This window comes from Varroa jacobsoni, unplaced genomic scaffold (genome assembly GCF_002532875.2).
Source record: "Varroa jacobsoni isolate VJ856 unplaced genomic scaffold, vjacob_1.0 scaffold_184, whole genome shotgun sequence".
Taxonomy (NCBI): domain Eukaryota; kingdom Metazoa; phylum Arthropoda; class Arachnida; order Mesostigmata; family Varroidae; genus Varroa; species Varroa jacobsoni.
The window spans coordinates 214,778-242,278 of record NW_019213086.1 but is presented as its reverse complement, the minus strand read 5'-3'; the positions used below and the strand labels follow the sequence as shown (position 1 = coordinate 242,278).

The 27,501-nt window shown below is 39.9% G+C and overlaps 1 protein-coding gene across 11 annotated transcripts in view; it reads left to right on the top strand.

Annotated features, from left to right (window-relative positions):
• LOC111272172 (uncharacterized) overlaps nucleotides 1-24,440 on the top strand; it is a 37,500-nt gene extending 13,060 nt beyond the window's left edge. For 5 of the 11 annotated variants that reach the window (XM_086973181.1, XM_086973176.1, XM_086973178.1 and 2 more), the window contains 7 exons: nucleotides 640-753; nucleotides 19,843-20,271; nucleotides 20,496-20,630; nucleotides 21,713-22,003; nucleotides 22,239-22,448; nucleotides 22,701-22,777; nucleotides 23,254-24,440. In XM_086973181.1, coding sequence (XP_086829307.1) covers nucleotides 640-753; nucleotides 19,843-20,271; nucleotides 20,496-20,630; nucleotides 21,713-22,003; nucleotides 22,239-22,351 — 1,082 coding nt within the window. In that variant the 3' untranslated portion in view covers nucleotides 22,352-22,448; nucleotides 22,701-22,777; nucleotides 23,254-24,440. Of the gene's footprint in view, nucleotides 1-639; nucleotides 754-7,073; nucleotides 7,198-7,744; nucleotides 7,970-19,842; nucleotides 20,272-20,495; nucleotides 20,631-21,712; nucleotides 22,004-22,238; nucleotides 22,449-22,700; nucleotides 22,962-23,253 lie in introns of those variants that run through there. The other 6 variants (XM_022853489.2, XM_086973192.1, XM_086973191.1 and 3 more) reach the window with 2 other exon arrangements.
• The last annotated feature ends 3,061 nt before the right edge of the window (nucleotides 24,441-27,501 follow it).

The window sequence follows — 27,501 nt, the reverse complement described above, 5'->3', positions numbered from 1 at the left end:
AATTAAGCATATATGTTAGTTCCTATTACTAATAACTGCCCTAATTTAACTTCGATGCTCAAGCGGAAATACTGCTCACTATGATTGGCATAATTTCTGTAGCTTTATTTGAGATATTGTTACCTGATTTGAATACAAATAACTGCAACATTTACAGGCCCGAGCAACCCCTCAAGTGGATCTTGTTTCCAGAACGCTAATTTATGTCGTAGGATTGACATACGTTATGTTGATCCATTGTAGCACCGTTTTCCAGACTTTTATGCTTGACCATTCCAAGGTTGAAGCTCACAAAGCGATTTATCTTCTTTGGGGATTTGCCCTCCGTGATATTGCAGGCTTGTTATTAAATTAACGTCATCGCTTATAAATATACTGCTAATCCTAACTGTACAATATAATAGAAAAACATAACCTGGCTTTACAGAGTTCGTCATTTGATCACTGTCATGCCTAATCAAGCCTACTACCCTATAATAATTGTTTACTCCATTGTGTCTGTATGTATCCGTAGCATGGTATAATTAACTAGGATATGTCATACAAACTAACCTGAATCAGTTGAATCATAGTCATGTCGAGCTCAGCAGCAGTTGCTTTTTTTTTTTTTTTTTTTTTTTTGTAAATCTGACCATGCAGGCCGTCTCTCGGTAGGATTTGTTTCGGACATGGGCATCGTGTCTCGTCCGGTCGTCATCGGATGCGCTTCCATTACGTTTGGAGTTTGCTTATCGACTGCGGCATTTGTCACAGGTATTGATCTTGTATTCCTATGATTTTCAAGTCGGACACTTTGAACGAAATAGACGTCCTATTCGAATTTGATTATAATACAGTGGATTCCCAAAAGTGTTTCACAATATGTCTATTATACATTCGCTAAAACGAAATGATGTTTTTACTCTTTCGGAAAACACTAACACCACGACTTGCGCAATCAAATCATGCTTTTCACAGGTTTCCCTGCTATGTTATTGCTTTGTATGGCAATTGGCTTCAGCTTAGGAACTCCTATTGTCATTGTCACTGTACTGGTGGATGACTACGCTGATAATCTATCCCATATTGCGATGTATATTGGTTGAATGGGCTCCGCAGCGGGTGCTACTGGCCTCGGTCGACCATTTCTTCTACATACATTCAAGTATTATGTTACATTTAGAGTAACAGGCAGGCCATATTCTTCATATAGTTAAAGTCCTGGTATCTAGCATAAGCACCACTATCTTTGAAACAGTTGCTTTCATACGAGCTGTCACTGCCAGCAACCCAGTGTCCGTCGTTCACGCATGAAGTCATTCTTCGAATATTTTAGGTTTCTTTCGAAATACTGCAGGGCATTATGGTGGCTTGCTTCGTCTGATGCTTTTGTGGTCTAGCATCGCACGACGTTAACCTGGCTGACAAAATCCAGCATCTTCTACCTTGAACTAGAAGGGAAAGGATACAATCTGGGCAAAAATGATCGTCACATTGGTAACAAAATATTATTAGCCTGCAAAAAGGCATAGTACCATCTTGAAACTTGCCATAGGAGAACTTCGGGGTGACATACCGTAGTTCCATGACTCATACGTATGTCGATAATTTCATCGATTTTCCAGGAGAAAGCGACGAAAACTATCGTCCTGCCTAAAAATACGTCCGATGTCAAGAATAAATATAACTGATGCTCGGATATTCCTAGAGATTTTTATCCAACTATCGATTGTGTAGCAGGACCAGTCGGCGCTGTTATATGACCAGAAATGAAAACTATACTTCGATGCTTATTAGATACTTAGAGATGGTCTTAGCCATTACGTTAAGATGTGTCCTTCTGTTGAAGCTAAAAGACTTCAGTTTTGGCAAAAAATTCGACCTGTAATAACTCGTGCAGTGCACTAGTTATTGTCATTAGTGGGCTTGTAGCTCATACACTATAGCTCAGTATGATAAGTATACCACTTGCTCCTATATTAGGAATGGAAGGGTGAGCTGCTTCGGAAAATCGATTCAAACTTGAGACCTTTTAAAGTAATTTGGGAGTCAGACCTACCTACTTAACCATTAACGGTTTATCAATCAACTTAGTTAAGTCGACGGCAGGGCAATCGGGCCTGCAACTTCAACATTACCAGAGGTAAGGCCATATCTAGCTCGTATCTGTGATCTACATCTATCCTTTGAATATGTGACGTGCTACGAAGTTCCTGTTAGGGATCATCGTTAGTATATATATACGACAGCTAAAGCAGTTCTATACGATGCTTTAGTCGTGATTTGCGCAATCCATAACTGGTCCATATTGCGCTAGCCAATTAAATTGAAGTTATTCAAAGTTAAAGTTGATAATAGCGGATACATGGATAGGAATAGTAAAACCTAAATTTAGATCTTTTGCAAAGAAATTACAATAAATAGATTTTATTTATATATATATATATATATATATATATATATATATATCTATATATAAAGTGTGTGAAGTTTAGTCAGGGTTAATCAGTATGAATTGTGAGACAATGGACCTCTACAAGCACAGTCTCCTTATTTCCTGTCTAGTGATATATGTTTCATTCCTATGAACGACCACGTACCATTTTGACAGTTATTTAATCATTCTGCGTCTAGGGTAGGCGAGCTTAGGATTCAAAAGGCCATCTCAACATGATATTGAGATGTTAGGAGTTTGTCGAAGTTTCCAAGAAAGATAGCAACCTGTGTCAGTGCCGTTCGCTGAGTATGGTGGATGCCAGACCGTTTTCAACCTATTCCTGCAATTTTGACATCATGAAGTATTTTTGGCACACGAAGTCGAGCGTTGCTTCGCAGTCCGAAAAATTTTTCTTCGCTGAATAATTTTGGCTGTTCGATGCGTACCTTGTTTATTATTTTTTTCAGTATTTGAGAATACACTTCAGCTGTAATTGATAACACTTGGTAGCCAAGGAGATTCAAGTGGCAATTGCCCTTTGCTTCAAGTTGATGTCACATCAGTTTTCACTTAAAAGGATGTCACGCACCCGTTCACTAATATGACCGTTTTAGTAATAGGGTATCAACTTTTACTACACGTCATATTCCCATACAAGAATAAAGCAAGAAAACCAAGCCTGTCTACGCCTACGTCCTCGTTTTGAATCCTTGCTCAAGTACGATATCCATTTGTCCAATTTTTTAGTCCAGTTATGTGATCGAAATGACCAGCCATTATATTTCTGCCACCAAACCTAAATGCTAGCGCCCTTGAAGTTTTAGATCGATCGACTTCTACCACATCTCGAAACACTTCATTGTTTAACCATCCTGCACTATTTTCGTTTGAAGCGACCTCTATTGACGAGAACGTCCCTTTTACAATTTAACATATATTAACATTGTAGAAAACCAAAAAAAAAAAACGTTTTTTAACTCTTTTGAAAACAACACACTAATCAACTCGGGATACATGAAGTTGATTTTGCGTTATATATAATCTTCATTCATCGCCATCCATAGTTTATGAATTAAATAATGAAAAACTGTATCTAGGGTCTGGTTTAGCTGTTCCCTATCGTTCTTACGCACGCTCCGGTATACATAATAAAGATTTTCGAAATTTTCCCACAGTTTCTACTTATTAGGTATGATATTGCTGTACAGTATATTGAGGGTATCACCTGACTGAGTTACTTTCATTTTTATCGACCAGTGATCACCTTCGAAGCTGTCGTAATAGACGTATTATGGTAGAAAAATGGAAAAACATCGACGCTTACAACGCCGACAAACTTTGTTTTGATGTTGTTACCATCACTCACTGCGAATCCACTGGCTGTTCATAGAGGTTATTTTGGGCGGGATAAGTCCGTTGCTACTCTTCACCGCCCGTCTCACAGTGGACCAGCCAATAGGGTGAATGTGCTACGAACCTAACCATTTCTTGTCACCCTCCGAATGGTGTAACTATTACGCTGAAGGACAAACGACAGCCAGAGAGAAAGAGCGTATGGCTAAAGGCTTCGGGGTATTTTTACCTAGAGCGATGTTATTTTGCGCTCTCGGCGCCGTAGAAGCCCGTTGAACTTCGTGGAGCCGTAGTAGCGACCCTTTGTGCTATAGCGCGCCAGGGCACGAAGCATAGTTTTGGCTTGAACTGTCCTCCCTGACCCTGTCTGGCCATAGCAGGAACAAAGTACGGAAAACACAGAAGCAACCGCAGTAGTGAGGGGAAGCTTCAACTAGGTAGAGGCACTGTAGGTGGAGAAGAGGTAATATTCATAAAACGGAAGTGACCTCCAAGACGGGGACTGAGAAGCGATGGGGGAGCAAGGGGTCGAAATGGGTTGTGCTAAGGGGACCCGCTCCGCGACCACTACTAAGGACAGTGTTAGGACCCGTAGAGCCGCAGAGCCCGGCCGACTTCGCTCGAAGTAGCCTTTAGTGCGCGAAGCCTTAGTGTGGCTGTATTCGGCCGTGTTCGACAATGGCAGCGATGGAAACCAGCCTTCGTGGTTGTAGTTCGCACGGTTATGCTGCTGCAGCTGCTTCACCCGGAACAGGCAGGCGTCAGAAAAGAAACATAGAAAAACATAAAAAACTCGGGCAGCAACAGAGGCTACAGCCTTCTGGAGGTTGGTCAGCTTTTTCAGTCGTCGACAGCCCCACACAACAACGGCCAGAAAAGGAAAAAGAAAAAAGAGCTCCTAGAGGTTTCCATAATGCTTCTACAACTACTTCTTATACTACTTGCATGTGTGTCCTGAATTTGTGTGCATGAGCAGCTCTGCGCGTTCACTCACAAGAATCATGAGAGCGACGGGAAATCAGCAGGGCAGAAACGGTGTACTGGTATATGATGGAGAATATTAAATAAATGTTTTTAACCTTTTTTTTTCAACCACTGCGGCTTCACAGATCATAATCACTGCCAGCCAATTATTACATTTATATACTGGTGAGGCTTGTGAGCCCTACTAGGAGGCGCTCGATTTTTTTTATTTTTATGTTATAATTCGACGGACGTTTGTGTGTCAAAAGTGAACTTCCGCGCAATCTGCCGTTTGATCCCTTGACGTTTATATTATTATATATTTTTATATATAGTTTATATTATTTATCTGCTATCAAAGACACACATATTGACGTGTTGAAAAAGAGTCAGACAGGTACGCCGCACGAGCGCCACTAAAAGCTGCTCTTTCATCACGGTCTATTTACTCGATATGTGCACAAAACACACGAGCAAAAAGGCATATATATATATATATATATATATATATATATATATAACCTTCCAGATGCTCTTTCTTTTAATTGCATCTTCTTACGTGTATTCTTATAAACAAATGAGTTTTTGCAACTATATATATATAGATTGATCTATGTGCCGTCGCAGTTGCAGTTATCATAACGTTTTCCCTGGAGTCATTTGCCTGGATTCAAAAGAAAAAAACTGAAAATCGTTAGAAACCTAAATATTCTCAATAATAAAATTAGCACCGTTCACTTATGTTGAAATATGACTATTGTTAGAATCATCAATATTAGAAGGGAGGATACACACCAACGAAATATATTGTTTATGCCATACGAATCAGAACATACAGGTCCACATGCACATATTACATCAACCTGGAAAGCCGATTCTGTTATCTTTTAATGAAGACTAAGACAATTCGGTACGTACATGCTTGGAGGAGGTGGGATTCTAAGTATTTTTGACGTTGTGATAACCACAATCGGCATTAAGAACGTACTTCTTTTTCAAGCCATACTATGAAAATGAAATGAAGCTGGTAAAAGACGACAATATACAACCGCGTATCTTCGATTTTTCTTCTCTGCCCTGCCATCTTCCCTTGTCAGTTTTCTTTATCCGCGCGAGTCCGACGACTTCAGAGAAGCTAGCTCTGTCACCCTTCAATTCTCCAAACTCGTTTTGCGTCGCCTTTCCCTCAGTGTTGTTTTTTCTATGCTACTCTAACTTCTCTATCTATATATCTCAGTCTGTTCCTGTTTAACATGCACGTGCATTCCACCATCGCCTCCGCTTACGCTACTGCCACCCCCGTTGTTTCCCAGTCAGAGAGCTGTCCATCCATCTGTTCGTTCGTTCGCTCTCCAACTAGAGTGCATTGTCGGAAAATTTCCATTCCAATAAAGTCCGGTTTGAAACGAACAAAAAAGAAATAGTCCTCGGCCTCTTTCCTTATTCCATTGCTCTTTCGGATGGCTAGGTGTCGTAGCGCCCTGCATACGCTCGTACCGCTTTGTCCTTAGGTCCCCCATAAGGGACTCCATGTCATGACCTCTCTCTGTCTCGCTCTTTCCAACTCGAAACGCAAATTCTAGCCGAGAGTCGAACTTGTCACCCCCGCTCGCCCAATGCAGTGGCGCTGCATCTCGTGTTCCTGTTCCACGTCGTCTTTCACTACTGTTAGGTAGCGTGGTACTGCCGCTGCTTCGACGGTCTCCCCGCGATGTCCGTCAGCATGCTTCTGGTGTCCCACCAGGCCGCCGGTTGTGTGCCGCTCCGTTTTCCAGCCTTTGTACACGATCGGTCACCTCTTCCTGAGAGAAGGGAAAGGGTTCTAGAATTCTGACGACGACGTCTCTTCGTGGAACCTAACCATTGATGCTACTTCAGCCTCTTTTATTGCAGTCTTACTGTCTCTGACGCTACCCATGAGCTGAGGAGACCCACCGGTAAAAGGCAACCGTCCGCACGTGTTACTACCGTGCGTTATACATAGAAAGGGACAATGACTATGAACAGACGGAACAAAACAGGGACAGCTAGCTGGTTTGGAGTTGAACGATATTACTATAGGAAAGAAAAAAAAAAAAAAGATATTCTAAATTCGTCACGAAGAGCGAGAAGGACAGAATACTGGTTGGGTGTCGGGCCAAAGCTTTCGACTTCTGATATCGATCTATCCAAATAAGTTACGTGTAGCAGCCGAACGCTGCACCTCGAAACTGAAGCATCGGTGAGGAGCAAGCAGCTCGAAGGGAAGTTTTACCCATAAGTGTTAAACGAGTAAACAGAAGGGTTAGGCACCTACGTTGTTATCGTTAATTTGCTAATGATACATCATTTTGTTTCACAGGGTTCGGAAGTTGTTCGGTTTTCATGATATTTATATCATTGTATCTGTACACATATTATGCACAAAGAAGAGATTGTGTTGCATTCGGCGTTGGTTGTCATGGCCTCATTATTTTAGATACACGGTAAAGCTATCGCGTCCTATGAATTTGTACTGTATTTATGAACAGTAATGTATACTTGCTAATTTCTCGTAAGGACTTACGAATCGTAGCTGAAAACCATTTGTAAATAGGCTGTCAGCTGAATAGAACTCCATAGGAAACATATGCTACCACGTTTCTTGCAACATCGCTAACGTGGCAGGTATCCATTGACACTGCCTATAGAATAGTTGACGCGATGGCCTTTCTCCATAGAGCTACGCTCATTTGGCTATCATTTCTTAACAGTTTATTGAACCATTAAAGGATGACACAACTGTTAACATGATCTGCTTTCCATGAGAAAAAAAATAAACCAACATCAAGCTACAGACTTGGTAACAACAACAAACATACGCAAATATAAAGTGTCTCTGGGCCTATTACTTTTCTATCATGATACTCTGTATCTTCAAATTTGCAAAAAGCCGGCAAATCGCTAAAATAAAATCAGGCTGATTTAAATTCGTAAAGTAAGACAGACGGAAACCTTGTGCGTGATGATTATTAATTATTCGCACGCTTCCAGGTGTTTGCACGCAAAGCACGTGTGTACGAAAGGAGCTTGCTGTTTGTTGCTAGCAGTCAAGCAGAAATGTTTCGCCGCGAAGAGGTACTCGTTGAACACGGTGCTCCGCGATCAATTTAGTTAGTTGCTTTTTTTAACAAATGCTTCCCATCAAACTCAGCAGCGGCACCCTGCTTCTCTCCAACAGAAAACGTAATAATAATGAACGGAAGTACCTCAGATGAATCTTGGCTTTCTCTTTTCCTCTAGAAGTAAAGCGCAATACGTGTGCCCTGTATTTCAGGCTTAGCTTGCCATCGTTTACCTTTATTGTTTGTCAGCCACTTTTCTGCAAACACTACGGTACTGAGCTGAATGCTTCTGCAAGAAGAAAGCGTATTGATTGTTCACTCTAATTTTGGGCTAATTACTTACTGTTTACAGTTACGATATTATATGTTAAAATTGTGTTACCGGGTTAGTGGGAAAAACTTGCTTGTTCAACCTGAAAATCTCGAAAAAAAACTACTCCTAACCTGCGTTTCTTTATTTAGATAACAGTACGAAGTTCTGCCACTGGCCTAATCGACCCTCTCAAGCTACTGCTGCCTATAACATTCCTTGATTTCTTCCTGCCGAACTAATTTTAGGCTGGATTAAAGCTAATGCGCGTGTTGTTATATGTTTTTACAATTTCGAGTTCAAAATCTAGCTGTTCGATGTCCGTCCTCACCAACATACTGACCCGGTTGTCAGTTCAGATCGGGTCATCTTTTGGCCAGTGCCTAACAGGCCTTATGTTAAAAGTGTGTATTTTATATGATTGTGTGTAACTGATTTGCAAAATGCGTCCAATATCTGCTTGCTTCTATTCGGTGACTTAGGTTTAATAAGTATAGGCAAGCGTTGTAGCCCAGTGGTCCTGTGTATGAACATGTGTAAGTAAGTTATCAAATCATCTATGTAAACTAACTGGGCCTGACGGCTTATCGCATCAAATTCTCCCATAGCTACACCTCACAGCTAGCAGGCTTCTGTCCTGACTACACAGACTTTAACCGATCGTGAGTCGTTGTGGGAAGCGGGCGTCACGTGTCAGATTCATAATGTACGAGTCGTGTTCAGTGGAGCGGGTGGGCTGGCTTGATGAAAGCTGAGAACGTCTGAAATACACAGAGTGTAACTTACGTGGTTGAAAAGGATCGCTGATAAACACCGTGGCCCGACCAAGGACAACGCTAACGTACGCCTACGTACCTTCGCAATAAACAGATCGAAGTAAACTGTGAAGATCTAAAACTATTAACAAAAGGTTCACTCTAGACAGAATAGATTTCGTATGATCAAAATTAGCAGTGACTGATTAACAATCGACAAGAGCTTAGAGCTCTTGCCGCTATCACTGGCCAGTTATTACAGAGAGTCGTTTAGCACTTCTTTTTTCATATAGACATGGTCCTGTAGATTAGGTAACGAGAATTTTCGATAGGTTTCGACCCTGATGTGGACTGGTTATTTCTGCATATTGCAAAGCAGAAGACCGCCGCTAGGGTAAAAGCAGTGAGAATACAAGGTACAATATTAAAACTGGTAAGATGATTATTAATGACTACAATCAACCGAAAGTCAATTTTCTGAGAAGATGAAACGTACCAATTGAAAATAATTATGAAAAGCCAATTTCCAAAGACAATTATAACATGGCCTACGTTTCTATCTTCGTCTACACTTTATTATTATATTTATAATATTTATTATATTTATACGTAACCTTATATTTATCTATTTTTTTTTCGTTGAGGAAATCAAAAGCTTAGTGTGATTTTTCCCGAATTGAGTGACGTGTGCAATGAGACACATCGGTATATTTAGTTAACATGCAGCATTGCATAACTTGCCCATACTGACAGTAAATACGGTTAAAATGTTTAAGGCAAACAGGGTCGGATTCAGTTAAATCACCTGCTAGACGTTTTTAACGCCTGAACTGGTATTCGGGATCGCCTATTTGGGGAACGCAACAGTGTATCGCCATAGGTTTGAACTATAGCAAACGGCGTTGCCTCTATTAGCTGTGTTGTGATCCTACTGTTCCGCTAAACCTTTTGCCGGCCGCATTGAGTGAATATAGTTTTTGTTTAGAACGCAAAATAACTGGCTTTGGCCTACTAGGCCATACTACGTTATCAATTCATTCAATTAGCATGCTTCCCCTAGCATCTGATCCATGCGGAAGATTCATGCACCTGTACAAACAATGCTTTTATGCGTTCTCGATTATACATGACGCCTTCTTTATTTTCTAACACCTAGTGGATAGCAACGAATCCTCTCTCTATGCACACATTAGTAAACTATTAAGGGAATTAATAGAAAAAAGCTTCAGGTTAGACGTACGATTCTCTGACCGCATGCAGTGCGTGCAACTGCGACATATTTCTTCCATTTTAAATATCTCATAATCGATGGTGGTGGTTCCCTCAACTCGCTAATGAGCTTTATTATACGTATAAAGGCAATGAAGACTTGCTCAGTAGAGGGTCGCTTATTGACAATCAAGCGGTCTCATACAAAGGAGGCTCGATTCCCTTTCCTCAAGTGACCCTTTCCTTACACCCTCTCCACGTGGCGGCCGCGTCGAGTACGTAAGTGGATTCTCTCAGACACGTCCTGTTGCGGCAGTGTGTTTCAGGCAGTCGGAAGTGCAAGTTCGTGTTAAAATATACAAATCGTTGTTAAGTTTGTTACTGCAACCCTTCGCAACAGAGGATTACGCGTAGGGAGATTTGTTGAAATTGACACCATCATGTACAGCTAAATGTACTCCGAGGATCTAAAATGGGTGTGCCAAGACAGAACAATGCAAGTTCTATGTCAGTTGAATTGGAATTACCATTGTTATGACGGCAGTTGTTCTTCAAAAGAGCTAACATCAGAATTATGTGCAAAATAGGTCTAGCAACCGTTATTCCTTATGCCGTAAACGATCTCATAGAGGTCGACGGTACTGAAAGAGCGAGCAGTCAATAGTGAATCAGGAAAAACGTGTGCACATGAAAGTCAAAGGTTAGCGTATGCTCTAAGCAATGTTGGTAGGACTACCGCGTCGTCTGCGCTGGTGGGCTAGCTCCAGCCGAAGAACGGGCTCCAGTGTACAGAATATAGGTCAGTAGCTTTTGAGCCTAGGATAAAGCAGCATGATAAGTTAGACAAACAGAACACCAGTTATTCGAGAAATAAGAGCAAACATTCAGAAAACCTTGAATGTCGGTTGCCTACATATGTTGAGGTAGCTAGATGATTCCAAGTAGCTCTTTCCTCATGTAAATAATATTTTTCATTTCATACGCATCTGATGAGTCAATTTCCGATTTCACAAAAAATGTGTAGACAATATTTAACTATATCCTACAGAAATGGAGACTCATACTTTTTAATTATGCTTTTTGTTACGTTTCCATAAAACATTTTGAAATCAAACGATTTTTCCTTGTTTAATAAGCCCACCTTGTCCTTCGGTTAGGTGGTCACTTTCCTATTTGAATGCTTGCTGATTACATTATTACAGCATTGAGGAACGTCTACGAAGTTGACAGTAATGACTTCAACTTTTACACGATATTGCATACGGCGCATACGCTTATATATATTCATTCACATAAGCCCCAAATAACAAGAATTATCACCGAAGTGATAATTTGAACATTTAACGTAACATACTATAGCGTTACTATAGTAATGTACTAAGCATACCCAATTGATTTGGAAAGCCTCAGCCTTAAATCTTGACAGAACCATCCAAGTTGGTGGATTATGGGCGATCGTCGCGGCCTTCATGAATCGTTGACCAAGCCGACTTAAAATGTTCATTTATTAGTATTTGCTTCTAGCTGTTATTTCATCCACTTTCTCCGTGTGGCATGAGGCAGAGATAGAATGTCTATTACGTTTTGCATTAATTAAACTAATAGACTAATTAAAAAAAAGTGCTGCGTAATAGAGGGATACAAGAAGCTCGATTATAACGATTAGGACAAACACTATTCTTCTTCTAGTGTTTATTTTGGTTCGATTAGGACAAACGTACAAGACAGACGTCCTTGAACATGGGGTAATAAATTAGCAGGCGATCCCTCGAGAACCATTCTCTTCTGGCCGACCTCCATGTCATCGGGGCAAGCGAGTTTCATTTTCTAGATCTGAATAATAGGAAGACACTCCGTTTATAGCTGGTTCAATTCAATTGTGTGTACAAGCCGATTACGGAAAATATTCTAAGATGACAATCGTAGACTCAGGTTTCTCTTTATTGATTGAACGCTTCAGGCTGTTTATGATCAAATCTTTAGAGATTACCCTATTATAAAGGAGGACACGTAGCACATATGCATTACACGTTTTTCTAACCTGCCTTCCGGCACCTGACCTTTTCCCGCTCATTGCGTTCAAAAAGGTGGGAACTATTAACTGAGCTCACTGATAGTAAGTTATGCAATTTTAATGCAAATAGAACTGCTCACATGACCGACACCGGAAAAGCCACTGCATTTTTGATGAGAGTAAATTATGTTTGCCTTGCTTTTTTCATAGAGCTTAAAATCTAAACGTGAGTTATCTAAAAGCTAAAATGACATATCCTTGGAAGAGATTTGGTAAGTTGCAATTCAGCATTGCTGAATTTAGTTGAGGGAAGCCGTACTGCCTCTTGCGACCAGTCACAGCAACAACGTACCGGTCCGTTGCGTGTGCTCGACACGAATGGGTTTTCCGCAATTTCTTTATATTACTTAGGCTCCATTAAAATAACGACCACTTTTATTTTCGAAGCTGTTGCTGAGGTGCTTGTTGCTACTGCTGATGATGCTATTCATTAAGTAGCTTTTGTATTACCCGAGTCACTTTTTGGTTAGCATTAGGTAATCATTGTACACTTCAATGAAGCAGTACTCCATTCAGTCGCGTTATATGCGACGAACTTGCCTGCGAGCATTTCAATAACGTTTCGATTGGCCTTCGTGTATACAAGAGTCGTTCAAACGTTAGCACGTACTCCGCGCTTTTTTCGAACTAATTCCTGTGCTGAAGTACATGCTTAATTCGCAGACCAATGAAGATATAAATACACAAATATGATACTACAAGAAATTTTCTAAACTCAACTACTTAATAGATCTTTTTTTAATAGATTTTTGCTAATCCAGCGAATGTTCTTGCGCCTGCAAAGCTTCTATTTACGATCGCTCGCAGTTCTTATCTAGACATAATAGTTTTACTAATTAACTACGTTTAGCAGCTGCTTTTTATCCATCGACAGCGTATAAATGAGGAAGTAACGTAAACAGAAAGAACTGTTCCGATAGCCTCAGATCACTAGCTGCTGTCCATAGTTTATACATACAAAGGTTTTATATATATATGATGTACTATCTCCTGTCAAGTTGCGTCTAAAGAGCTGAGAAGCAGTGCTTTTATTTTAAGAAGTTCCGTGACAAGTTCGTTGGTTCAGGGTAGCATCTTGCATCATGTAATAGACCAAAGTGATTTATTAGAAATGCCACATCTATATATTGATAGTATCAGTATAATCTATAACAGTCGACAAATAGAAAATGCTTGGCGGTAAAATAGATAACCGAGCACAACCTATATAGGTGATATTCATTAATTGGACTCGGGTATATCCAACAAAAATTGGATATATTGCATTATACTGAAGTCTAGGCGTCGAGTAGAAAATTACTCTGTAATGAATTTCTAAAGGACAGCAGAGTAATTAAATGTAGCGCTATAGGATTCAGATGAATAGAGCGGATCTTTCTCGTCGAAAGGAAAGCATAGCATCTCGTGTCAAAAGACAGGTTGAACCTATCTATTTAAAAATAGCGGAAATAACATGTTAATGCTACAGACTGCTGGAAAAGGTTCTTGGCGTAAGTATTGGTCTTTACAGATTTCAGTCTTACGTAAAGTTCATATATGCAAAATGTATATATGACATAGCAAATGTGAGAGCACTTTTATTAGCTGATATTCATATGGAAGTTGAATAGTTTGACGCTACCGTATCCCTTATAACTACTGGCTTCAGACCACCTTTATTGATCGTTATTGGTGGAATCACATTAGCTAACTTACGACCATAAACCTGTATGGTTGAAATTCTGTTTTAAGGACCGCCAAGATTAAGGACATCAGGCCTGTCGGTCGGTGTCTTCCAGGGTATGGTGTCGCAGTTATGACAAAATGTTCGTTTGCAAAAGAGGCGTCTCTCACTACCGACCAACTGCTACATTTAACAAGCACTATTTCGAAAAAGAGCTAGGCTTATTCGTCATTTACTCGTCTAAACAAACGAGACATTTTGAGGGGGCTTCGTATCGTACGACCAGTTAAGAGAACCTGTGGCCAGTTATCCACGGCACTATGACGTCGTAATTTCTGCCGCGTGCAATTTTAAGTCAGTTGCGCAGTTTAGCATAGACTCACACATTTCAGATTGTTGCTCCTATCGTTTTCGTAAGTTGCTATGGCAGTTCGCTAATTCTATTTCGATACACAATACACTTTCAGCGTATCGTCTCCGAGCAATTGTAAATAACTTTGTCGTCGTTTTTTTTTTCTTTGAGAGGAACAGTGAATAAGAGAAGGTGTGTTTGACAATCGATTCCTTACTTGTAATATTAATGTTCAGCAACGTATTTATCGACGAACGTATTTTATACAAGTCAGATGGAATAGGCTAATTAATTACGGCAATGTATATGGCATACAAAGTTACGATTTTGACTGGTTGACAAACAAGCTTGACAAGCTAAATTTCTGGCTTCTTTTGTCATAATCGAAAATATAATCTGCGGATAACATGCGCCATACTTGTATACTGGATTTTAAGCATGGGACACCTTGCCTGGCCTGCACGAAAATGGCGAACAAGATCGAGACGTCCCATTGGCAATACATTCAAAGTGTCAGTTTGAAAGACGAGTCTGGAATTGCTATCGTTTTAAGCTACAGAAACAAAACTGGCCTAGGAACGCTGATTCTCTAGTTAATGAGAGGCAAGTTTGTAAGGAAAGTAATCTCTAGCTATAGTGAGTTTAGGCGAAAAGTGAGCCACCTAAATGTCACTCTGCAATGTAATTGGTGATTCTTCTTCTAGCCATCAGCTAGATATGATCAGCAGAAGCATGGCTGGCCTTATAGTCGTAACATTTTCCACGCCATATGCAAACCACGTTTGCCCAACCGTTGCAGAAATGCCCTTTATGGATATCGCCGCAGTTACAATTGCTGTCAGAGTATTTCAACAAGATATATTACAGCGTCTACAGTAGTTATCGTTGTCGGCTTCTTTTTTCGAATGGAACTTCTCGCACATGGTCTCTATTAGTTCTACCTGCTTTGAAACTGGACCAGAAATAAGACAAGGCTACAATGGCAATGAATGCGATTCAAGCACCTTATTCACATTTGTAATTTTTCTTTCGAGAGTAATGAATTGGCCGATCATCTAAGTACTTGAAACCTATAAGCTATGTATATTCGTAGCATCTAGGTTCATCTCATTTGACGTTTCCATTTGTCCCTTCTTTTGCTCACGACGTTTCCTCGTACATAGAAGATAGCTATTTGATCAGATGTGAAACACTTTTTAGATACTGTAAAGGTAATTTGTGCCTAAAACGGAAAGAACTATGTTCTTGGTACATGTATACGTGGATATATACGTCTGTATAGAGGAAAGGCTGCGAGAAGCCGCAACGAACGAGGTAAATTCGATAGAGAAAACAGACGTCTCTGCCTGATGGTCAAGCTGCCTTCTGTGAAAACTTAAGGTGAGTGAGATTGCACTGAGATCACGTTCATCATTGGCATCTATTCCTCATCTATTTGTCGAATAGTGACGGAACTTTGCGAATTTGTTGAATGACGATATTGTATGTCAAGGGCGCCCTTGAAACAAATGGCCCTCAGATACCATCAGCTGCGTCTCTTAAAATCGCTGGAAAACGCGTTGTCAACACTTATAGTCGAAGGCGTCAATATAGGCCGACTCAGTAGAATTTCAAGTGCACTCATATCGTAGGGAAAATAACATTATTATATTTAAAATAAGAAACATGTAATACATCTGTTCAGAAATCTTGAAGCCTATTTTATAGTAATAGCTAACCAATTTGACCATGGCCTTCTAATGGGCCAATCGCAGATGATCTGAAGTATGAATTAATATACAGATGAATATGACAATACGAAAGCAGGAAGTGGCCAATAGTTACTTCCTCTCAAGCGAAGACGGCAAGCCGATGAGATGGGATTCAGCGTATTTTGATCGAATAGGCTAGCGGTTTATTCAGTTTTGATCGGGACTGGATTTGTTTAAAGCGGGATCTCATTTTTATAATAAACCGTCCTTATAAAGAAGGACTGGACTGTCATTGGTTGCCCGGCTAACGTCTTGACGACTGTAATGAGATGTATCAAGGAGACTGAAAGGTGTATATCGTAATCGAAACGATGGAGAACGGTGTAACGTACTTATTTCCTCTGAAGCCCCCATAAAAAAATGTGCCGCCATCAATGTGGTCAAATAGACTGTCTTTGTTCATTGGGCGACGATGCAGGGAAACAACCATGAACATCAAAACGGATAGACCAGCTTGGCACATATAGTTGGGTTATTTTAGCAAAAAAAGAAACATTTTTTTTCCGGGGAAACTGCAGCTTACAAACGGGCCATCAAACCGGTAGATACTACGAGATAATTTTGCTTACTATCATGGAGATGCGTTCTAATAATTTTAATATAATAATGCGCTCAACTAATAGGTATAAATATCGTAATTTTATTGCAAAACCACTCCATTGAACAATCGTAGGGTACTAATATGGAAACGTTCCACGCAAAACTTGCTTTTACTTCCAAGTTGTTCTAAATGCTTCTACGAACCGAACGTTTTAAGAAGACAATTGTTCATTATTGAAATCACCTGATTTTATAAAAAGGACCGCATCTATTATTGTGAAGTGATATCTACGTTTCAAGTTATTGATGAATTTACGTTTCTGGCTACTTTGAGTTAATTCTTAAAATGTAAATATATTACATTAGGCTTTACCAGCCTCAGTTGGTTTACCATATAAACATGCATTTGCTACTGGTATAGCTTTCAATGACTCCTGTCTAGGCTCTGAAGGATCCTGTTTCGAATGCTGATAACTACAAATGAACCCAATCGAATGTATAGTTGATTGACACAAAACACACTTAGTGTCTCTGAACGATGCTCGTTATTAATGTAACCGCTATGCACTACTTGCATACTGTGCGGCATTGTAGAAAGGAAAGGAAAAGGGCGGTAGGCTGTTAGAAATGCCACACGGAAAGAAATCCCAGGATAGATGCTGTGGGTATACTGTGTGTCAAATAAAGCTTGCGTGTGGGGAAGCGTTACCGTGCCTGAAGCCTCACTAGCCATGAAGTCTTCCCACGTCGTCAGACTGGGAAGAGTCGACACTTCATCGCTGTCGCGTCTGCTGCATCCGGAATGAGCCATTCCCGATGTTTTCGAGCCCGAACCAACTCCCAAGAGTCCCACTAGCCTCGGCAGGTCCATATGTGTATATATGGATGTGTGAGTGTGTATGTGTAAGGCTTGACCGTGTGTGTCGAGGCAGAAAGATGTCTGTGGGGTATGTGCTGCTTTGTCTGGACGTCTGTCCCGGCAGGAACAGACCCCTTCAGCCCGTAAGCGGGTGTGTCCAGACGCAACCAGCAGGGGCGGCAGCAGCCACCACATGGTTTTTCTTTTCCGAGTAAGAGAGGGCGGAGGAGGGGATGCGAAAGTTTGGTCTGTCACTCCTCGAATGTCGCGCAGGCATGATTGACATTTACGCTGGTCCCTCTACGAGGTCTATTCCGCCTCGTTTCTAGGATACCAGCACTACTAAAACGAACACTATTTCGCCGTTCGGGCTGCACATTCCACTGGTGGCGATCGTGCCGCCACTGCCGTTCGTGCAGACTCATGTTATGCATACAGCGAAAAACACAACGGTTTCTCAGCAAGGCTTCGAGCCTCGAACGAACGAGCTGCGTTCCTTTGTCCTTTTTTTTGCCCCAGCCTTCCTTGATAAAGAAGGATGCTGCTGTTCTGCAAGAAACTATTGATAGTCTACCAAAGGCATGCGATGCCGACATCGAGACTTCACAGAATCTGGACGGCGTTTTTGACGATTTTACTCCTCGTATCGTTGAAACATTACAGTAATCCATATCGATATTTATATAAGGATGAGTCTTATAGGAAATCTCATCAGGTGGCGAAGAAAACACTTGAAAATTGTAATATTTAAAGAGAGAAAACGCCACGGATATTAGCACTACAGTTAAAATAAGCAATGCAATAAAAAGATCTATTGGGTATTTTTAGTGCGTTTTGTTTGTTTGGTCCACACTTTTAGTAGATACCCTTAATAAATCTAAATTATATTGTAATACTAAAGCCAGCGTTGGCGAATTGGTAGGATATCAGACCAAAGGCGCGTGTTAAATTACCTGCCAAAGCTAGGTGCCAGTTTTGAATTATTTGACATATTAATTTACTACACAGTTACGTGTTATGAGAATAAACATCGTTACACTCTGTACTCTTTATACGACATAGTCTCAATACGTCACTGGCGATGCCTTTAGCGTGAATATTAACTTTTTTTTTATAATTTTTGTGGAGAAAAACATTGCTGTTTAAATTATGTACAAGCCCGCTTAATGTACAGTTATGTGGTAATAGTTGATATCAGGTTTAGCAAGTTTACCTCACAGGGTGGTCAAACGGCCAGGCACTACCGGAAAGCTGAAATAAGAGATAGTCCTGTGAGTTCTCGCGGGCTACTAGACAGAATGGATGATTTCGATTTATTATTGAACAGGTGATAACCATCGATTCTTGTTCTAGAGTTAGTCCATGTATCCTTGACTTATACCCACAATAGGTAGACTTAAACTATTAACCCTTCCTCAACTTTTAACTTCCTCCTTTTCCTTACTTCATATATGGCCGTCTCAGGACGGATAATTTAATTATGTTACTGTCCGCTTACACACCTAGTTTGAGCAGCGAGTTTTGCACGAAGTTTATGGTAGATCATAAATATCTTATCATATTTCCTGATGTACCAGCTGTAACAGCAAAGCACTATATAACGTGCGATTTGGTACCTGGCGGAAATTGTGAGTAGTAGAGAAATTACTTTTAATATTATTTATATATTTAATCTAGATGTCACAAGCCAGTAAGGACGAATCTGCATCGAAAACACAGCAGGTTTATAATAATCCGAAGCCTGATCTCCCATGTTTGCAAGATGAACATCAGTCTTGTAAGAATCGGCAATGCCTAGAAGTTCTTCTAGAGGAAGGATGCGCCTTGTTCTCTTATAGGCGAGCCGGTTTATTCAGCACCTGTTTTTCTACAATAAATTTTATATCCAATATACCGATCATCACCCCACATATTACAATTATAATTCACTGTTACACAATAGAATAGATAAATTTTTTAATGTTTTAGCTATTTCATATAAATGTAACGTGTATTTGAGGTATACCTAAAAATTGCCCATCCAAATCCAGCTGAAATACATTCACTACATAACTTGTGTGGAAATCAGAGGTTCAATAAGTTGGAAGTAAACAAAAGCGCAGCCAGATTGTTTTAGTTTCTTTTCGTTTGCAAAACGTGTCAGTTGAGGTGGAAGTTGAAAGCGTTTTAGGTTGTCAGCCTAAAATGTGACTCCGAATCACAGCAATAACTCCTTTTTAATACGGATAAGTTAAAGTTTGCCGCAGAGTGTAAGTTCTGCATAGAAAGCCATTTAGAAATCACTCCACAGAAAGCGCTTGCCAAAAAAATCTCAGGCGCTCCCAGAGTTTTATGAAATGTTACTTCCAGTTTCAGAGCATGTTGTCGGACCCTTCAAATGTGTGATCAAAGTTCAAGGATTACGCATGTCAGGTAAACTAAATAGTATTTGATATACACTATATAGGGTCTGCAGTTAGAAGCTATGAAGAGGATGTCACTTAATTTCGCATCGTTGTCCTCTGCTGTTTACAGGCAGTTTAGTTCTGTCTATAATACCCATCTGGGTCAACTGGTGCCTCGCCTGGAACGGGGTGTCCGGAGTGAAAATAGAGCGCCTTTCCATACCCAGTTCGGTAGAAAACGGCACGGCCGATTCAGTGATACTTGACTGCATCTACTCCTATAGCCAGGACGACCAACAACTAGTAGTCAAGTGGTTTTTTAACAAGGACCCAAAACCCATCTACCAGTGGATTCCCGACCTAAGCAAAAGATCGTACACTTCATCACCGCGTTTCGAAGGCCACATCAACCGACACTACGTCGCCAGTCAAGATTGGTATACTCGATACCGCGCGTTGAATATTTTGCGACCCACTACTGATATGAGCGGAACGTACTCGTGTTCTGTAACGTCGCTACAAAGTCAAGATACTCGTGCTGCTGACATGATTGTCTACGGTTCGTATTGAATCTGGGTTTTGTCGATTTACACGTTTTAGAAGCGAATGCGAAATCTCAATGGACAATATGCGACGTTGTCAAATTCTAATATTGAAAGGATGTTCTGACTACTGCCACTAGTCGAGCTTCGTGGGGTTATTCGGAAATACTTTTCTGTAATGATGATAATGCTTATGCCAGAGATGCTGAACATTAATTAAGATCACGGTATTTAATTACAGCTAAACCGAAAAAATTCGATCTGAGCTTTCTTCAGCCGGAAGATTCCGAAGAGACACAGTTCCGCTGCCAAGTGGAAGGAATATTTCCTCAACCACAAGTTTTAATGTACAGAGTTGAACAAATGAATATCGCTGGTGAGTTATCGAATTCAAGCTACAATATAAACTTGCAGATTCAATAATAAGGTGCAAGATTTAGCTTCGTCTGGCCCGCCAAAAAGAACTACGCTAGCAGCATTGGAGGCGCTAGAGCTATCCGCTATGTATATATAAATACTGGCAAAGGTATGGTTGTAGCGAACAAGAAAACCAAGTTTGAAACCATATTCCGTAGACTGCTATCAGAAGAACTTTTTTGCTTAAATGCTTTAGAATACGCTTTTACTAACCCTAATAAGTCCTGTGAGCCTTTATTTAATAAGATACGAAATCCAAAAGAAACTACCAAGTAGAACCAAATGGCGTCTGCTAGAAGGCTGAGCAGTAAGCTGAATGAACAACGACTGACTTTCAGTAAACAAATGGTGGCGTTACCTAAATTGTAAAGCCCTCTGCATGGAGACCTCGTTTCGATTTTTGCACCTGTGTTTGTACAGTTAAATAAATTCTGGCGTCTAAAGAATAGTAGAAGATCTCTATTCGTTTGATTAGAAACAGTAGGGAAACGGCCACTTTTATAATAGAAGTATTTGCTGATTTTCGCACCAATGTATTGGTGTCACCGGTGTCTTCTACCAAGATCACATCTAAGAATATATTAGATCATATCATATGCTTCTTAACGTCAGTGAACGTCCTTAATATATCTTATATATTGTAGAAATGAAAATGTAAAAAACCATCTTGCGTAGTTTACTTAAGTTGAGTATCTATCTCTTGGTTCCGGTTATAGAAATATGATTGGTTCTACAGATTCGTAAAGCTTTACTGTTGGCCGGTGTTACGTTTTCCTTTACGATGCTCATATGAAGTTAAACAAATTGATTGATGGATGTTGTATAATTACTTTGCTTTCTTCATTTTATTTTTAGTCCCGCTCGAATTGCACTCTGACACATGACCTCTTTAGCTCTGCCCAACTTTACGGTAATCAGTTTTGAAGATGTTGTTCAAAAACAATTGTCGTTGGTTACGGGGGAAGGATTTTAACGTCTGCTATTTCACTTATTTTAACAATCACTAAGTCATTGACGATTGTTGCCATTTTTTCGAATCAGGTGGGGAATATATGAATGTAGACAACATGACGGGCCAGCTTAACTATTCGGTTCAACCAATAGCTGAACGAAGATTAGCCGACGGTACAAGTGAAGTTCGAGAGTCGGCACTCAGCGTACAAGCCCAGCAACGTCGAGCGGCCCGTGATGGCTATTCAACGATCCTCACGACGTCGTTATCAAATCGGCATTTTCGTAGAGGTCATTCGACGGCCAGGCACCTATTTTTCTGCGTTTACTCGATTCCTTCAACGGATATCAAACAAACGCGCGTTCTCGAATTCTATCCAGGTTAGTTCTTGGCTTATGGCTGACTCCCGGGGTGAGAATACGTCTTGTTGGTACGAAATCAAAGCTACCCTATGCAAAAAGAGATATGGCATCTTTGCGGATTAGATCGCACTATTTGTGCCTTTTTGGGCTGTACATGTGCCAGGACGTGCACGGTTTAGATCACAATAAAGTAGATACAGTTTCCTTACGTGAGACAATCACTGCAACAGATTTCCTATCGACTTTTCTTCAGAACGGTACATTTCAGGAACAACGAGTAGACACACGAGTATATTAAACTATCTCGTATTAGTTTTCGGTTACTTGGCGTTCCTTCAGAGGATTACTGCAACATCATTATTGTAAACTTAAAGCTGTACCAACCTCGTGGGACGACGGGTACGCCCGGAGGACTCTTAACGATCCAATTCAGATCCGACTTACATCATCGTACAATTTCGGCGTGAGTTTCCCTGTTGGTTTTTTGTAACTATATGTGTAATTGTGCTTTTATTAGCCTGTTCTAATTCACTTAACTCTACTGGGTATTAGTATTAACACAGAAAATTATTTAATAGCTAGCATTTTCCAATAGGGCTTCAATCAAACATCATTCTTTTAGAATCGATGAAGCAGACATTCAAGTAATCTGGCTCAAAAAAAAACAAAAACAGTCACTCTGCACTAAAAAATATGACTCATTTCCTTATTACAGGTTGAAACCAGCGACCATGGAAGGTTCAGGTCAAAAAATCAACGAGAAGTATTCAGCGGCCTACAGCATGAACTATGGTATATAATCCATAGTATTTGAAGAAGATATACGTAGAGGACATAAGGAGCCAAGTAAAATGCGGAAAGCGCCACATCGTGTGGTCCGACAGATCCATAGGAGAACACTGACTTCTCAAAAATGTCAACTAAGACAAAAATTTATGAGATCTTAGTTTTGGCTCCACGTCGACTGCACCTTCTTGTGAGCCTTACTACGTACGGAGTGTTCATTGTAACGTGAGACAATTATGTCTCACTGAAATGAAGGCTGTAGCTAGACAGTTTATAATGCTGTATTGATTAACCCTATCAGTTAGACGGCACAACGCGATTAAAATTAAATACGAACATGGAAAGTTTGTACGTAGTGGTGGCAGCAGCGGTAGGTCTAATAGTAGATCGACGTCGGAGACTCATGGATCTGTGCTTTGCCCCTTATTCACCATAGTTCAATAAGCTGTTGTTGTATTCGCCGTTTGTTTCGCTATTTACAGTGGCAGAACTCGAAAAGCAGCAATTTCACAGATTCCACTGCGAACCTATCTCGCGTTCCCTCTTCCGGACTCTCGCGGTCTCTCTCTTGCGGAGAAAAATGCTCCTGTTTGGCAGGTTCGCCACTACTCCTGATTAGTCCATTCTACTGCATTGTGCGTAAAAGAAACAGTCCGCTATTGAAGGTGAGAAAGGAGGCCCGATTGAGTCAGCAACTTCAGGCACAACTAGGACCGCCCAGCATGCCTCGGAAAGGCCAACAGGGTCCGGACGAAGCTAGGAGCTCTACCTGAACCTCGTCAATAGACAATAACGTAAGGAGGCAGTGTATATAAAGGAACTCCCTTGTGCAATCAACCCTACACACCCATTCTAGACGTCATCACGACGACATGCGGACAATGTATTATGGGACAGGCGTTGGAAATTCACCGGCGGTAACTCAGTGCGCCTGGTCTCTGTGCGGGTTCGTTGGTCCACCTTATAGCTACATTAGCCAGGGGGAGAGAAACTGAACGACGTGAAAGCTAAGAGAAAAGTTTAGCGGATAAACATCATACCTCTGTAACTATAATAGCAGATGAAATGGGAAGAGGACGTAAACGCTACTGTGCAAAATTTTAGCAGCAAATAACGGAGGCGTTTGAATGATTTGAGAATCAAACGCATGCCGGGTATATTAGCAATACATACAGACCTACTGGTAAGAAAACTGTTTGTAAATATATTGAATGCCGTTATTAAGTGCATTATTATTATTATTATTATTAGTATTATAGAGAAGCAAAGAGAGCCTACCCCCACCATTCCTCTAACACTACGGACCTATTTTTTTCTTTGTCGATCGAATAAGGTCGCTTTAGTCCCATTCAGTCATCGCAATATAGTCATTGAAGTATATAAGTGAAAAGAAGAACTAAAATTTACTATCGAAGAGCATGGAACATATTTAAAAAAAATAATAACTAAGGAAAGCAACTGGCAAAATTAGGTACGGAATTAAAGATGATATAAATACTAAATTATCGTTTGTAATTTAAAATAGAATTTAATTAAAGAAATGGGTAAGCATATAGTTGTTGACTGAACGGGTAAAAGAAATGAGACAAATGCTTGGTGGGAGCTGTATAAAGTGTAAACTATAATTTTAAAATAAATACCCTATTAACCCAATTAATGATTTTAACAATTACTTGTATTCATTCCATATGTTCCGTCATTTCTCTCAATACGTACGATACAGCATTTGCAAATGCCTATTTTTTTTCTCACTCTAACTATATGCATAGACGTCAAGCGCCCCCAAACCTCCCCGTACATATTTCGATGTGAAAATTGTAAAATATGTATAGCATTCCAGATAAATAAGATATTTCGCTATATTATTTTTTCTCCAAAGTAAACCAATGCGCTAAATATTCCCCTTAGGGACTGAATAGACTTCTGACATAAACGTTCGTTTACTCATTGAGCAAAGCCCCGGTACGCTTATATCTGAAAATTTTCTTAAAGAATATCCCAGTAATACGGTGCAAACTTCTTTGTTGCAAAGGCGTGCGATTGATGGTTGAAGCCTATACTCAACATGAGTTATTAAATAAGGAAAAAATTAAATATTTTCAAGGAACATATACGGATATGTTTCAATCGACGAAATGTTTACTTCCCTTCATTATACAATGCTATGAGGCATTTTTGTATAAAAGAAAATCTATCGGCTATATTCAATACTTAACACGTTTTCTTTAGTAAAATTTATAGGACTATCTTGAACATAAATCACAGTTGAATGAATGTGTACCTTAAAGCATTTATTTAAAAAATCCAATTCGTAAACACAATAAATTGGTCAGTATATTGCACGAGGGTACTCCTGACTCGCAACCAGGTTGCACTCTGAAATTAAACGTAAACTTTTAAGCTTAAACGAGGCTAGTATAAAAACACGCTTTTAAGCCAATGCGTAACATCCCTATAAATCGCCAATTTATTTTCTTACCTACCGTTGTTATGGTTGGGTGTATTTTTTCTATATGTAATAGGTCAGCCACAAAAGCTTAAGCTTCATTGCTTTTAAAAGATAAACTCAAATTTGACGTACTACACACAAATTAGGATTTTGGTATAATTACTAGATTTTTGTTTTGGACCAAATTTCACAGGATAGGGCTACTTGAAACAGCTAAGTAGTACCAATTTGGATAGTTTATAGAACGTTTGTTGTACCACAAATAAAGAACTTAATCAATGTACGTTTTTAGCACAGCTGTCTCTGTCCCGAAGCTATAATAGCGAATTGCCTTATATGAAGGACAACGCATTCAGTTCAAGGCTATATGGGCCGCTGTATTTTGGGTATATAGAAAAAGGAAATGCCGTCAACTACTACGTTTATAAGAAAATTGAGGAACGTAAATTGGATCAAAGTACGATTCGGCCTTAAGTTAATGTATATACATATGTGTATAGATGTAAAGACTGACATGCATGAAATAGATGAGACATGGGAATGAACTAACTATAGGTAATTTTTAGCAACAAAGCCATGTTTCGGCGTGGTCAAGCTGCCTTCAAGGAACGGTACTTGTTAAACTTTTGCAATTTTTAGGTTTTAGCCCGTTCTAGACCCTTCAATTTTATGGACTTTAGATTTGTTTGCAGTGTGAAACGTGAGTATGTTAGATTTTATCGTACGTAGCGTACAACGAGAATAGTTGTATTCAGTGTTATTATTAAAATGTTTTCCGTTAGAAAATAATTTTTGAGGATAACTGGTGACCGATTCAAGGCTGCTGTTGAAACCGGGATTAAGAAGAACAGTAGTGATACGAATAATAGTAAATAAAGATGCCCGTCAGATATATCTGTGTCGGAACATGAACAACATTTTATCCAAATACCTATTTTTATTTAAACAAACAACTCCTTTCTTATCCCAACTGATCCCGAACATCGCGCACGCCTCAAGATGAATGGGCATCTAGCGGATGCAATTCGACCCTAAGTGTTTTCCTTCAATGTGATCTGCGCAGCCGCCCACTTGAGCTATGGCCATTTAATCTCCGTTTGCGTATTCGCGTGTGGTAAGAAGGGAAAACGTAACACAGCCCACAATCGACAATGTCTATCCTAAACTGAGAGAGGAAAAAAGCTGGAGTCAACAAAAGATGTGCTCCGCAATGGTGATATCTTGTTCGTCTTTGTTGAATGATCGACCGGTCGATAATAATAAAGACAATAAACGCTTGTAAGTGTTAATAAAGACGTCAATGAACCCATCAAGGGAGTCATCGACTAACAACGCTGTTCCGATACTGCCCCTTCCAGTCATAGGATAACACATGCCTTCACTTATCTAACAGCAAACCATAAATATACTAGTCGCGTTGCTAGCTGAGCTCTTTAGGTATATATAATATTTTCTAAAATATGTTAGACAGTAAACTTATCAATTTTACCAGTGTTGATATATAACCATTAGCTGTGGTGGTTTGGGTGAAAGGACGATTTGTTTGGTTTGTCACCGCTCAGATTTACCCGTCCAGTTAAATTCAATAATTAGCAGTTTAAAAAAATGAATTTATTAACTTACTGAAGGAAGGCTATTTTGCACCTTCTCAAGCACAATTGTCGTTTTTGCGATTATTGTATGTATTCTAGGCAGAACAGGTGTTTCTTCGTTCCTGGAAAGTTTTCAGATACAGCATGTTTCGGGTGGCGTTCGTACTCAGCGTCAACTGTGGCTGGTTCTGTGCACTGTATTGTACAGCAGGGTCAATGCGGTGGTCGAAAACCAATAAAAATTAAATTGTGATCCCTCTTAATCCTATATGAAAAACAGCGCGGTATACTTACGATTAAACTTATTTTTAGAATAGAATGCTTTGTGTCAACTAATCTAAAAGTCTTCGAGCCATTACAATTGTTTATCGAGTATACGACATCGGTGCGTATCTACTCCATAAAATAATATGTGCCAATACCATCTTCTCTGATATATAGCCATCACAATCTATTGGAGAAGCTAACATCTTTCCAGCAGTTGTCTCGAATTTTTAAGTACGCGAGTGTACGCTATCCAACAAGCTTCTACAGTGGCTGGTGTTTGAATTAATTTTAATTTTTAATTAAATTAAAATAAATTAAAATCAATCATCTTAACATTTCATTGCTTTTGAGATTGACCTACCTTCGTCATTGTTTTGCCAAATACGCTATGAGAACAATTTATTTGTTTGATATATGAGGAA